The sequence below is a fragment of the Amborella trichopoda genome, chromosome 10, assembly GCF_054954075.1.
Source record: "Amborella trichopoda isolate Santa Cruz 75 chromosome 10, AtrichopodaSantaCruz75HAP2 v2.0, whole genome shotgun sequence".
Classification (NCBI taxonomy): domain Eukaryota; kingdom Viridiplantae; phylum Streptophyta; class Magnoliopsida; order Amborellales; family Amborellaceae; genus Amborella; species Amborella trichopoda.
In genome coordinates, this window is record NC_142345.1 from 9,893,365 (window position 1) to 9,908,274 (window position 14,910).

At 36.7% G+C, this 14,910-nt stretch overlaps 1 protein-coding gene across 1 annotated transcript; it reads left to right on the top strand.

Annotated features, from left to right (window-relative positions):
• The first annotated feature begins 3,637 nt into the window (after positions 1-3,637).
• Positions 3,638-14,707, top strand: GAUT11 (galacturonosyltransferase 11). Its single transcript, XM_006856264.4, has 2 exons — positions 3,638-4,226; positions 12,853-14,707. Exons 1-2 carry the CDS (start codon positions 4,080-4,082, stop codon positions 14,311-14,313), a joined length of 1,608 nt encoding a protein of 535 aa, XP_006856326.1. The 5' UTR covers positions 3,638-4,079; the 3' UTR covers positions 14,314-14,707.
• Positions 14,708-14,910: the final 203 nt, after the last annotated feature.

Consider the following 14,910-nt stretch of genomic DNA (forward strand, 5'->3'; position numbering starts at 1 on the left):
GGCTATTCCTTCCGAAAGAAAGATATCATCGCACATTCCTTCTAGATAAGGAATACCATCGCATATACCCGACAGGAAATACCCTTGCCTAACTTCATTGGGTTTTGCCAAGCCCTCGCATCTCATACCCCATGCTCTGATACAATTATCAGTCCCAATAAAGAAAATTAGTAAATAAATAAATAAATAAAATTGACAAATAACTTACTCGGTCACACGAGGGACTTAAGGTTCCATACCAAAACCTATAGACCAAGCAATCTGGTTACAGACTACCTTGAGAGTTCTCTTGGTAAAACTCCTTCACCTTCCATCTCTATTTTTTCTATCCTTTTTTCTCAATCTTTTCAGAGGGGTTGACCTCTTTTTATAAAGAGCGCATTTATTTTGTAACTCTCATATTCATGTTCTATAAGGAGTTGAGATCCAAGTGTAACTCCTGCCTTAAGTCCCTTAAGTGCAGCTAATTAAGATTAACAAGTTGTCACCAAACTGATAATACTATGTAATGAGCTAAACCTGCCATTAGTCCTCTAATGACTCATATAATAGGATGTCATCCAAGCATTCCCACAATATACAAGGAATCCAACCACAACACTGGGTTTTCCTCCAGTGATATTGAGTTTTTTCCTCCAATGATACATCCTATTAAAACTCAAAAATAGATCCATGTATATGGCATTGCCTCATGTTAACCACATTGGATTTCACATATCTTTCAATATGGTTTTTGTACTATTATTAAACAAATGAATTTCTGGGAGAAAAAGGGCTTGATAGGCTACATTTCCAACAAGTACAATTAAATTTTTTTATTGAGGTTAATCTATAGGTTGAGAAGGTTAATCCCTGAAAATTGAGATCCTAAAAATAACTATAAGTAGAATCTTACCTGAGGGAGTTAATGGACATTCTAGAATATCTTTTGGCTTTATTTTATGGAAAAAGTTTATATAAGGTTGCAAACTTAAAATGTAGAATTAAGATGCACCCTAAAAATCCATCATAAAAAATTGTTTTGATATTGGAAAACCCTCTAATTGATCAACTCGATATCGAGATGTATGAATATGAAAAAAAAAAAACGATTTTGAGTACCAAATATGGTGTATCTTGCAAAACATTATCTGAACAGTCCATTTTCAAGATTTTCATATGTTTATAAATCTATTTGATTTGAATCATTTTTAGATTTTAAAATTTTATAATTATTGATAACAATAGATTTTCAAGTCATCCTAATAAAATTTTTACATTAAAATTATATTTATGGTAAATTTTGAAGGTGTATCTTAATTTAATTATTTAAAATTACAATTTATACAAACCTAGCCTTTATTCAAAAGAGCATAAAGCCACCAATCTTGATGGGACATATCGAGCTTCATGTTTAATTCTCGTTCAAACCAAGTTGACGCACTCAATAAAAAAATAGGAGACATGAGCACTGAATTGTGTACCGGCTTTCATTTATTTTAATGAGCTATCCCTAGCCCTTCATAAACTCTTCAAATGCCTAATATGGCCTTGATATAGGATTGTTTAGGACTCGTGATTTTCAAAGCTTTTCTCATTTGGTGATTAAAAATTCGACGATTCGACTAGGAGCTGGCCATGTCAGATCGAGATCTAAAGGTGGATGATTCCAATTTGATTTTTTCTTTGACTTTTTAGATTATTTATTATTTCTATATGCTCTTGAATATCTCCAAACTTGGACCGTACAAATCAACATCCTTGAGATGGCCATTTAGGGCCTTTTTCTTTTTTCTTTTTTTTTTGTTTTTTTTTTTTAACGGTAGTTCAGAAGTAGGAATTGAACTTGAGATGCGACGTTGCTTAAGTCAATTGCTAAGCACTCGAGCCCAAGCCCAATTCCTTAATGTAATTTTTAAATCAATGCGAGGATTTCAACTGTGATAGTGTGGATTGTGTTAAGCGTGCAGTTGTCATACAATCCGTCATATCTGTAGAGGTAAGGTACTTCAAATTTTATCATGGTTATAAATTTGATGAAAATGTTTTTAGGATTATTTTAAAATCTATTTTTATATCTAATTATAAAAATTTAAATTTCAAAATGGTTAAAATCAAGTAGATCTATAAACATATGAAAATCTTGAAAATGGACGGTGTAGATAATATGTTGTAAAATGCACTATTTATGAGACTTAAAATATTTTTATTTTTCATGGTCATACATCTCAACATCGATGTCGAGATGATCAATCAAAGGGTTTTTCAACATTAAAACTACCTTTTTCGAAGGATTTTTGAGGTGCAATCCTTATAAAAACTTTTTCCTCGCGTTAAAATGGTCAAATTGGTGAAAATCATAGGAGTGTCTCTTCTTTTGAAACCGACCATTTCCGTATTTATTTTTTGGATTTGATGCGTACATAACTTAAAGGACATTGGCAAATGGATATTAGAATGATTATTATTACTTTTACACCTAAGATTTCAATGCACTTGAGAACAACTTTTCTGTCCTCTTAACTAAAAAGCAATGAAGGCTACGGCCAAAAGAACATATGGTTAAAAAGCAAAAGAGATAAAAAAGAAACGCACATGCTTCCACCAAGAGTACTTCCCATGTGCCATAAAACTTATCTTCAAAAGACTAACTCCCCTTAAATAATTCTTTTTAAAATGATCAAATGGGGCGGCGGGACCTGCCCGGGGCCAGGCCCAGCCCTTGTCCTTATAGGCCTGGCCAAGCCAAAAGCAAATGAAGGAAAAATAAAAGGGAAAACAAGAAAAAATTAGGTCGGGCAGAGCCAATCCGGACGGGTTCTAGCCCCGGCCAAGCCCTCGGGCCACAGTTTATGGCCGATGCCCTACTTTTTGATAGCCGCGCCGATCGGGCACCGCTGGTCACCCGACCTATTGGCAACCCCACTAGCCAGGCTTTAAATGAGCAAAAGTGTCCCAACTCGTATGAATTGTGTTCAAGGAAATGCACATGCGGCGTGTTGTGAGAGAGGAGATGCACATGCGCGTGCTGAGAGAGGAGAGATTTTAAGACAGTTTTGTACAAATTAAGCAATTTAATGCACATGCACTTGTAAGAATTTAGTGCAATTGAGCATCAAATGCTCCTTGTCATGACAAGAGATGGATTTTAAGGCAAATTTGTACAAATTAAAAGAGAGAGAGAGAGAGTTTTAGCACAAATTTGGTACGAAATACAAATTAAAACAAGACAAATGCTTTCAAAGAAATTTTTGAAAAAAGATTTCACCACTTAGATTTTATACACTCTCACTTATAAATATGCCATATTGAAATGAAAAAATGTTTCTACGAGCTTTACACTTTAAATATCAAATTAAGGAGTGTTTTTAAAAAAAGAAATTAAAAATTAATTTTAATATTGAAAAAATATCTCGTTAATCAACATCGAAATATATAGATATAAAAAAAATTAAATCCTAAAAATAATATTTATAACAGCACATTTGATATTTGCCCAATGTCATATCCATGAGAGTGATTTTGATTTCAATTATGGTTTCGTTTAGGGTGTGTCGGTCATTCTCTATGAACAGTAGGTCCTCCTCTCAATTTACCCAGCTTTACCCCTCTCTCTCTTTCTTTCTCTAAGATTCTGCTGTTTTGTGATCTTCGAATTGTGGAATTGTCTTCTACTAATCCACAGTTTCATGGTCGATCATTTTAGGAGAAGCCTCTCTCGCTCCTCTTTCTCTCTTTCTCTCTCTACAAGCCCTTCCCTGAAAGCCAGCGGAATTACAGAAGACCGCATTTAATTGTGTGATTTGCCACCTCTCTCTCTCTCTCTCTTCTCTCTCTCTACAATGGCGGGGAGCATGCAAACTTGGGTTCTTTACTATGAATAGGGTTATAGGGCGTGATTCATTTTAAACTGGAAATCCCTAGTGATTTTTTCTCCAAAATAAGAGGGCCCAACATCCTTAAAATGGTTAATGGAAGAGAGAGAAAACCCCATTAAAATCCTTGGGTTCATGTCTCTTCTATGCATATATGAAAGAGGCTACAAAATTGGCCTCTTCTAATTTTTGGGGTTTTGGGTCCAGTTCATTTTGCTCTGTAAAATGAGGCGGCGAGGTCAAGAGCTTCGACGCCCGGTTAGAAGGAGACTTTCAGGTGGGATCTTAGGGCTTCTTGGGTTATTCTTAGTGGCTGGTTTGGTACTCTTTGTGTTCCATCATCACCATCAAGATCAGTCTTTTCCAGTCCAGGTATGTTTATTTGATTGCCCGATCATATTTTGGCATATTGTTAATGCTTAACTTGATGTTTTGTTTCTTCTGTGGTTGTGATTCATTTTAAAGTGTTCACTGAAATTTGTATTGATCCTTGATTTGAAATCCATTCAGCAATTCTAGAAGTAGTTTTTTTAAGTGTTTCCATTTTTTCTCACGAGTTGGAGAAGTGAAGTCTTTAGGAAACTGGTTTGTTGTGCTTCTGTTATTTCTGACTGGTATTAGCTTTAATCTGATCACTTCTTGATCCCTGTTGTATTGCCCAATTGGCACTTTCTAGATTTGTTTTTTATTTTTATTTCTTGTGGTTGTTCTTCTGAGAACTAAATATAGGCAAATTTTCTGAAATTGTTTTATTCTTCTTCTGAGGGCTTGTTAATTGCATAAATATGCAAATTATTTATGTCAAGATGAGAACTTGATATTAATTTATTTACTCATTTTTTTAACTCCATCTTGATCCCTGTTTTAGCACCTAGTTAATACTTTTAGTATATTTCTGAAACTGTTTATTCTGCCGTTCATAAATTAATGTAATATTTACGTTTGATTGTAAAAAGCTTTAGTCCATTCATTAAATCTCATTGTTATTTTTGTTCTGGAAGCAGTTAGCAATTCCAGAAATTTTTCTTCCCCCATTAAATTTCTATTATAAAACTGGGGCTTTATTTTCATGTTTGAATTGTTCTTCTCACAAAACTAGAGAAATTTAGATTTTGTAATTTTTCCCAATCGCCTAGAACTGGTTTCTTTTTGTGATCTACTCTCTTAGGTACTTGGCTGGAGTTACACTTGCAACTAAAAGACTGTTTTTCATTTCCTCAGTTTCTTCAAAAGATTCTAAAAATATTTGTCATTGACATCTGGCTCATGCATGGGATAATGCGGCTGAACTTTTGTTACCTTACACTTTCCATTTCAGCTTGATTGTGACAAATTTCCACAAATTTATTGGAAAATTGTGATTCATATCCTAGCAATCAATGATTCAGGATTTATGAAACGTTTGGCAAAGTTTTGCGTTGGCTAACACAACACACCTCCTTTACCCAGGCTTGGAACATGTTAAGGGAAAGGCTTGGAACATGTTAAGGGAAAGTTTGAGGTCCTCGCCCTTCTTAGACCAAAAAATTTCCATTGCTAGGATTTGAACTCTAGTCTCTTCGGTGAGAGTCGAATATCCTAACCATCTAGACTACAACGGATGACTAGTAATAATGGGACTAGAGACGAGGAAGTAGTAATAGGCGTAGAGACCAAGAAGTAGTTAAGATTGACAGCCTAGAAATACCAAAAAGAGCTCACTTTTGATATATTGGGTCAATAATTCAGGAAAACAGAGAGATTGAGGAAGATGTTGCCCATAGAATTAGACCTAGGTGGGCACAGTGGAGATGTACAACAAAAGTTTTATGTGATCGTCGTATACCAATGGAGTGAAGGGGAAGTTTTATTAGATAGCTGTGAAGCCAACTTTGCTTTATGCTGTAGAATGTTTGGGCATTCAAGAAACAACATACCCATAAGATGAGTGTAGCTAAGATGAGAATATTGAGATGGATAAGTGGCAAGACAAGAAGGGATAGAAATCAAAATGAATACATCTGGGAGAACTTAGGTGTGGCTCCAATAGGTGGTAAGATGAGGTAAAGTAGAGGGTTGGTCATTTGCAGCACAAACCCAGTATGGCACCTATTAGGAGGTGCAACTTGGTTCAAGTGGAAGACTCAAACAGGATAAAGGGTAGGCTCAAAAGGTCATGGTTGGAAATAGTTAGAAAAGATAAGGGGACTTATGGCCTCATTGAGAGTATGGCCCTTGATAGAGCATAAAAGCGGATCAGGATTTCTGTAGCCGACCCCAAATAGTTGGCGAAAGGGTATGATGATGATGATCCTGGCAATCAATGGGGAGGCAGATTGGTATGATCAGTGTACTGGGAGATGGTGAGTCCACTGATCCACTTTGACTCGGAGTTTGACCCGAGTGTGTTGTACACATATGGGTGAATATGTTATATATATATATATATATATATATATATATATATATATATATATATATATATATATATATATATATATATATATATATATATATATATATATATATATATATATATATATATATATATATATATATATGATTTTAAACCCAAGAGACTTAGCGTGTTCTAAGGAGTGGAGTTCAAGAAAAAAAAAAACACCATCTTGAGGATCGAACTCAAGACCTAGGGTAAAGAGGCATCTCAAAAGGGTCAGACCAAACCAACGTGCCATTTTATATGGGGTGGAAGCTCCCTGGGGTTAGTATCGGCATCTGTACATTCAACAAGTTAAGGAACGAGATCCTAGGATACCTAGGAGAAAGATCCCATGTCACTGGCATCGAGGTTTTGACTTGGAGGGATCTAAGCTCCACTATATATAAGACGAAATCAACTAACAGTACATGATAAAATTAGGATCAAGCCAATGCCCGCTCGATCCATTATCATATGCCTTAGCTTATTATCGATGCCACAGTTATAGTACTCCAGTTTATGACAATAATACATTTTAATTATATCATAAATTGGCCTACTATGATATTAAACTGCAGTTTAATAATACCATAAATTGGCTTACCCCCAAGGTTCGCACAACTATGGACTCAGTGAGGAACTCAGCCTTGGTTCCCTTTTGGATTTGTAAGCTTGTGGGTAGCCATGAGCTTGTTGACCTTCAGTTGGGCCGTGGTAGCTTCAATCAATCGGATAACCAAACAAGGCTGGTTAGTTTATAATATGTGCTGCTTCTTAATATCTATAGAGTAGGAGAATTTGGGGTTCCTCTAGCTTGATTAATTATGGTGTCAACAATTCCAGCAACATGTCCGGCATTCAAATGCCACTGCTGACCTACCCAAGTAAAAAGCATAGTTTTGGAGAGTCTATCGGTACTCCCTTTTTTTGGAGAATAGTCTCTCTCTCTCTTTCTCTCTGTCACTGTATCGGATAGGATAAGCATTTTCTTAATATATCACATCTATGTCCTTTTTTGAGATCATAACAAGTTGCTGGAGTTCTATCTAGTGAAAGGTAAGGTAGGTCTGTTTCACATTCTAGAAGAAACATTGATTACCTGACGACAAGTTAGACAAGTGGAATTTGAAGATTTGGACTGGAAAGCATTAGGAGAGGATGGCTTTGGAAAGGTCAATGGTCTCGATGGACCCTTTATAAGCATATATTATCTGAAACCAATGGAGAGAAGCTGGTGAGAGTAAAGAATTTTGAAATTTATAATGACAATGTGAAATTAGATGGTGCATGAAATGGAGGATAAAACTCTCAATAGGTAACCAGAACTGGTGTTTTTCTGTTGATTCATCATACTTGTAACAGGCCATGATTCATCACAGTGTTGGAGGAGATTAATGTTATGTGTACCATGGTGGGGGTCATTGTTAGTCTCCATACAGCAGACTCTGGGTTGAAGGCCTCTACTGATGACCTACACCTCTCTCAATGGTTCTGTAAACCTATAAATCACTATGCTTGTGTTGTTTCCTTACAGTTTCTTAATAAATATTTCAGGGGATGTGTAGGTGTTGTTTCATGGGAGTTCTTCTAGATGGATCAACGAAGGGATGAATGCTTCAGTTTTCCTTCTTCTTCTATAATGGATGAGGAACGATCACCAAGATGTTGACCATCAATCTGGAAGGAAAAATAGGAGCCTGTAAAACTGTTCAGGTCATTTAGTTCATTTGGTGGTTCATATATTGGCAGTTTTAGTCCCCTAGGTTGATGAAGATGATGTTGCTTCCAAATTCCTTATAAAGTAAAACTTTTTAAAATAAAGCTGATTTGGTTGGAGTTTTGTGGCCCAGACATGCATGAATGATTTATAAGGTCCATAGTTACTCGAATCTCTCACCGAAGGTTGCGATTCCGATTTAGAACCCTGATTCAGCGATTTCAACTAGGAATTTTCCTGGAACCCGTTTTCGTACAGTTTAAAATTGTGATTCCTTATTTTAGGAATCTTGAGTCCAACATTTATAGAATTTCTTTTCCAATATTTATTGATTCTTGATCCCAGAGGTGAATCTCGATTCTACACTTGTTGAAACTGTATCCACATATGCGAGAATTTTACCACTTTCCCCTTTTGTTTTTTTTTTTTTGTTTTTTTTTTTTTTTTTGTGTTTTTTTTTTTTTGAGAAGTGAGATTTAGAAGTTTTCAAAGAATCAAATACTGGAGCTAGACACATTATCTCAAGCTACAAGGTGTAATCATCTTTTTTGGCATAAAATGACTAATAGAAACCAAAGTGGTGGTCCACGTTCTCTACTTAATTCTTTCAGTATGCATTGTATTGATCCAATGAAGAGATTGCAACTCCAAGATGTTCGAAATAATGTAATACAAATAATGTAAACGTGCATGTATGGCATGTTGATCAATGAATGACATTGAGACAAGTATTGTACCCTTCTCAGTTCCCTCTCGATTCCAAAGATGTCGGAATCTCGATTCCATATTCATTGATTCTAATTAGGTCAGAAACTCGATTCCAAAGAGCTAGGAAACTCGATTCCATCTATGTAGGTATCTTGATTCTATTTTGGTCAAATCTCGATTCCTAAAAATAGGAATCTGGTCCCCCACGATTCCTCTTGTGCAGATGTCAATTCCGAAACTGGAATCTTTCAGTTGGCAGCAATTCTGCGCTTTCGATTCGCTTCGGGTAACTATGATAAGGTCTACATGGTAGAGAGTTAAGATCTCAAGTGCTGCTGTTTCTAAAAGCGATGATATCAATCGGAGATGGAGAGTGGATTAGGACTTGAGTTTCTACATCATCCTTATCCATAACTTTTTTTTCTTATTTTAGGTTGTTAGTTGACTACCAGGAAGTTTTGGGGTGTACCGAGGATTTGCATCAGACTGCAATTTTTCTCCCATAATTAAAATTTCTAGTTGTAGATTATACTTCTATGTTATGCAAAACAACAGCTTCATAGGCTTGGAGTTCATGCTTTGATTTGTGATGTCATGAATTGATGTCTAGCCAGATGTTTAATACAAGGAACAATCAGGTGATGGGGGATGTAATTGAGAGTAGGGATATAAAGGAACGTTGTGGTTTGGTCAGCAACTCAAAGGACTTTATTGTGATGACAAATTGGCATATTTTGTAAAGACGATTAGTAAAACATCTTACATATAAATGACACTTTAGAAGAGCTTATCATGGTGTCATCTAGAGAAGAACATGTCATCATAATTAGATTCCATGGAGCTATTGTGAAGAATTCATGAAAACACGGTACGTTTGCAGAGATGTCGTTTGTTGGTGTCAGACTTGAAGTGTGGGCTTGATAGAATCACTAGTCAAGTGTGGTTCAACTGTAACAGATAATGCCTGGTCCTGAGAAAGTCAGCCTTGCGTTGCAATGCTGTGTAAAATAGTGATAGCATGGTTACAGAACATGTGGCAGATGCTGGTTCATGTTGGGGGCGGATGTGGGCAGATTATGGAGTATGGGGTGATCGGCTAGGATTTCTCAGGTTTCACCAGGGAACTCACTAGCCTCCCTTGTCAGCGGAGGTTTTCTAGACCTTTGTTGGGTGCATATAAGGTTGAAATAAATGAGCGCTTGCTCGTCTTTGGTTGCATTTTGTTCAAAGAAATCTAACATTTGATTGTTGGTTGGTTTTGAAATATTGAACCATTAATGACTGAAGGGACAAATGAACGTCGGTTTGTGTGTTGTTCTACACATAATTCATATGTGAACTTGAATTTAGATTAATTATTATTGGACTAACTTTTAAATTTTTCCTAAATTTCCGTTTACATAACCAATGTTTATACCTCTCTATAAATTTAAGGAGAAACTGGTCATTTCAATGAAGATCTTACAAAAGCACCAGCTCCGTGATGGGCTATGACCCAAATCCTCTTAATAGATGAGGCAGGCGGGTATGAATGCATAGATAGGCAAACTGGATTCCTTCATTACATTGCCCACTCTTTGTGGCAGGCAAAAGCCTCCAAATATGAGGTGTAAGGGGGAAGTGTCATCTTCACCTACTGTATTTTTGTTTTTTGGACTAGGTTTTTGTTCGCTGACATATCTTAAGTACAATAGTGCCTAATCATTTATTCTAAAGATTTACATACTAAGTTAAGCTTCACAAATAGCTAGCATAGAATTTTCCTCATTCAAAAATTTACTTTAATTTAATGATATGTATTATTTATAATGACAAAACTGTTACTAGGAGAAATGTGGGATGATCCATATGGTCATGATAACAACATGTTCCTGCGGATGATTACTGTGCATTCAAATGGGTTGGGCAATGATGGAGGGAAAATGGAATGTATGAATGAACTAATTACATGTTTGGTGGTACCCACTTTCCACTTCCTCCATCATCGTCCTATCCATAGATGGGATAGTGATGACCCGCATGATCTCTATTCTTCATGTTTGTTGAAGGAGATTATAGATGACTTTGAAATGATCCTAGTAACTTCCCCAAATTTCATCTGTTCACTTTAGGTGATCTTCAATCAAAAATATAAAAATCTATTTTTTCGAACTGCTCTTGCTATCAATTATTACAAATGTGCCTCCCGCTATCAGTTTATACTGTAAATGGCTTAAGCATAAAAAGATATATGACCTCCCAATAGAAATTCACCAGTCTCTGCCTAGTCAGTATGAAATCTACACTAATAAGCATTAATGGCTCAAACTCCGGATTGGGCTTCCTTTCTAAGCCCAAGCAAGATGTAAATGCCATACAATTTTGAAATTTTGAAATATTATGAACCAAGATTTCAATAGTCTGTGTGATGAATTTAAGAGCTGGAATATTTTCTTGCTATGTAGGAAATTATCTCCAAGCAAGATGTAAATTCCTCAATTCCTCCCCAGTAAGCTAATGTAGTTAAACTGAGCTAGGATTTTCAGTCTAATGTGAGCTGTAAATCACTCTCAGTTATGACTAAAAGACAATTACTGACCTTTTTATAGCAATTTTGGGATACATGATATTGATTCTGAAAGCACACTATTATTCCTCTCTTCCATCACTAAAGATCGAAAAGTATTTTGTTTGCTCGTTAAACAGGGTCCTTAGAAGACTTTTCTTTGCAAGGCGTCGAAAGGATCCTTCAACCATGTGAGATACCCCATTTCCCAGGTGCTCGCCAGAAGAGATAAAACTAAAGGCACTTGTACAAGTTCAACATTCCCATCGACTCATGCTGATTTATTTGTTGAATCATTCCTATGTTAGTGTTCAAAGAATTTCATAGGGAAGTCTGTAATTTGTTAGTTCATACTCTTTTAGGAAAGGAGTGTCGAGGTTACTCTGGTCTTTCTGTTTGCTTATCATTTACCTATAAATTTCGGAGCCTCTGGGATGTATCTGGTACAAAGTCATTAAACTTAGGAGTCATAATTGACTTTGTTCCTACAAATCCTGTCGTCATGGATTCTAAAGGATGATCTCTTTTATGGGTGTGTTCCTGAGAATCTTGGAAGTGGAAGTGGCAGATTAAGATAACTTATTCCAAAAGAAATCTGGTTGATATGATCTGTTTACAAATGAATTCTGCATAATGATATTGTAAAGATGCATAGGCGCCCGCGCGTACACACACACACACGCACAGAGACATATGTATATATATATATATCTATATATATATATATATATATATATATATAGAGAGAGAGAGAGAGAGAGAGAGAGAGAGAGATGCACTTTTACTGCATGAGCCTTCTCCTCTATGGAATCAATCAGATTTATGTATTTATATCACTGATTAAGGGATGAGAGATCTGCAGAAAATGTCCAGTACTTATTATGATGAGATTCTATATATTCAACACCATCTAAGAGAGTAGCTTGACTTTTATGATGGGAGTAAAGTCATCGAAGCTTTGTGCTTTTTATTTGTACTCGATTTTATTGAGCCCCCTCATTTTTTTATTATTCATTGTCTCGTGATGTTTCAAAGTTGCGATAAGCTGCTTTTTTCTGTCATTTTCTAGTTTATTGCTTGTATTTCATTTACCTTGCACAACTCTAAAACTTGCTGCCTCCAGAAGCTGGAAATCTCCATCGTGTGATTGCATTTCTATTGATAACATGGAGATTAAGCTGATATCCATTTTTCTTCTCATCCTCTTTTGTCTTTCTGTTTGTTTCTCTTTTCCTTCTTTCCTTTTTTTTTTTTTGTTCTCTATTTTCTTGTCTTTTTTAGGCTAGAGGTTTTACCGGTTGTGGTATGGTTTGTGATATCAAATGGACCTTATGACTAGTTGTTAAGAGGTGTCATCTAGCAATGTGGTTGATTTGTAGTTAGTTGGCACCAGTGAATAATTTATTTGGCCCTTCTATAAATATTGCATTATTCAATACTTCTGCAGCTTAGAGTCATCGTTGTGCATCATTGGGGTTCCCAAGTGCTATTGGAAAAGTAATTAATTAGACAAAGAAATTGTTGGGTTTGTTGCATCTTTGGTCTCTTATACAATTCAAAACCTTGTCTTTAGGGCTTAATTCAACTAATGGTACTATTTGTTATTCAGATTAATGAAGAGATACAGCAGGCTTCCTCCGAGGGTTTCAATTTCACCGAAGAGCTCTTGAGTGCCACATCCTTTGCTAGGCAACTAGGGGACCAAATGACCCTCGCTAAAGCTTATGTGGTTATCGCCAAGGAACAAAACAATCTTCAGCTTGCATGGGAATTAAGCTCACAGATAAGAGCCTGCCAACTGCTGCTCTCTAGAGCAGCCACAAGAGGCAGGGCCATCACATTGGAAGAAGCAGAACCCATCATCCGGAAACTCTCATTACTCATCTTCAAAGCAAAAGATGCCCATTATGACAGCGCAGCCATGATCATGAAACTCAAAGCCCATATCCAAGCTCTAGAAGAGAGAGGCAATGCGGCCACCATACAAAGCACAACCTTTGGACAATTGGCAGCTGAATCAATGCCCAAGAACCTGTACTGCCTAAGCATAAGGTTAACCATCAAATGGCTTCAAAACCCCTCTCTCAAAGAAATCATGGAAGGACAAAGGAACTCCCCTAGGGCTTTAGACAATAATCTTTACCATTTCTGCATATTCTCAGACAATACCCTAGCCACCTCTGTAGTGGTTAATTCTACTGTCTCAAATGCCGACCACCCAAAACAGCTTGTTTTCCATGTAGTCACCGATGCTATCAACTTCCCAGCCATGCAAGCCTGGTTCTCTATGAACTCTTACAAGGGGGCAACAGTTGAGGTTCAAAACATAGAAGACTTTTCTTGGCTGAACTCCTCGTATGCCCCAGTCTTGAAGCAGCTTGAAGATGCTGAAACACAGGCCTACTATTTCAAAGGAGGTGGAAACTCCCAAGACTCGAGAGTTGAGTCCAAATTTAGGAACCCGAAGTACCTATCAATGCTGAATCACCTTAGATTCTACATACCCAACATATACCCAGCTCTAGAGAAGGTGGTCTTCCTTGACGATGATGTAGTGGTACAAAAGGATCTTACACCTCTCTTCTCTCTAGACCTTCATGGGAATGTGAATGGGGCAGTGGAGACATGCTTAGAATCGTTTCATAGATATCACAAGTACCTTAATTTCTCAGACCCAATTATAAGATCGAAGTTTGATCCTGATGCTTGTGGTTGGGCTTTTGGTATGAATGCTTTTGACCTTATATCTTGGAGGAAGGCTAATGTGACTGCTAGGTATCATTATTGGCAAGAAAAAAATAGATATAGGACATTATGGAAGTTGGGTACTCTCCCCCCAGGCCTTCTTACTTTCTATGGGCTCACAGAGCCCCTTGATAGAAGGTGGCATGCTCTGGGGTTGGGTTATGATTCAAATATAGATGATAGGTTGATAGATAGTGCAGCCGTGGTGCACTATAATGGAAATATGAAACCTTGGTTGAAGTTGGGTATCAGTAGGTATAAGCCCTTGTGGGAACGATATGTTAATTATTCTCATCCTTTGCTTCAGCATTGCTTTGCACACTGAAGGAGATCGCTTGTCTCTTTTAAACTTATTCAAAGGAGAGGAAGGGATGTTCCTTCCCTTTCAAGTTTTGAGATTACATTTCTCTTTGATTCCTCACATTCTTATTTGGATGGATCAGAGAGGATGAACTCATATATGCTGTTTATATCTCCTCTTTTCTCCATCCAAGGTTGCAACTCCAGGATCAAAAAACTATACATGGGAGAGATTCATTTTTGCTGCTGGATATTGGGGTCTTCTAGCAGTCGTTATATTGAATGATTCATTTATTAATAGCAATTTTTTGTAATAAGTTTGTGTGGGGATATATATGAAGTGAATTTGAGAGAATTTGTAACTCAAGCCAGTTCAACTGGTAGATTTTTGAGAAAAAGAAAACTGTCTTGCACCTCTAGTTCGTGTTCATTTTCCCTCTTCTACCAAGTTGTTTTAGAGTGCATGAGTTTGATGCAGTGTTCATGAAGTGCACCACTTTGCACTACTTTCTTCTAACAGCTGGGCCATAAGAATCTATGGTAAATACCCTGATTTGAACAACTAGCTGTTGTTGCTTCATGTTGGTTGATCATGTAAGAGGAGATTCATGTAGAAGTTTTA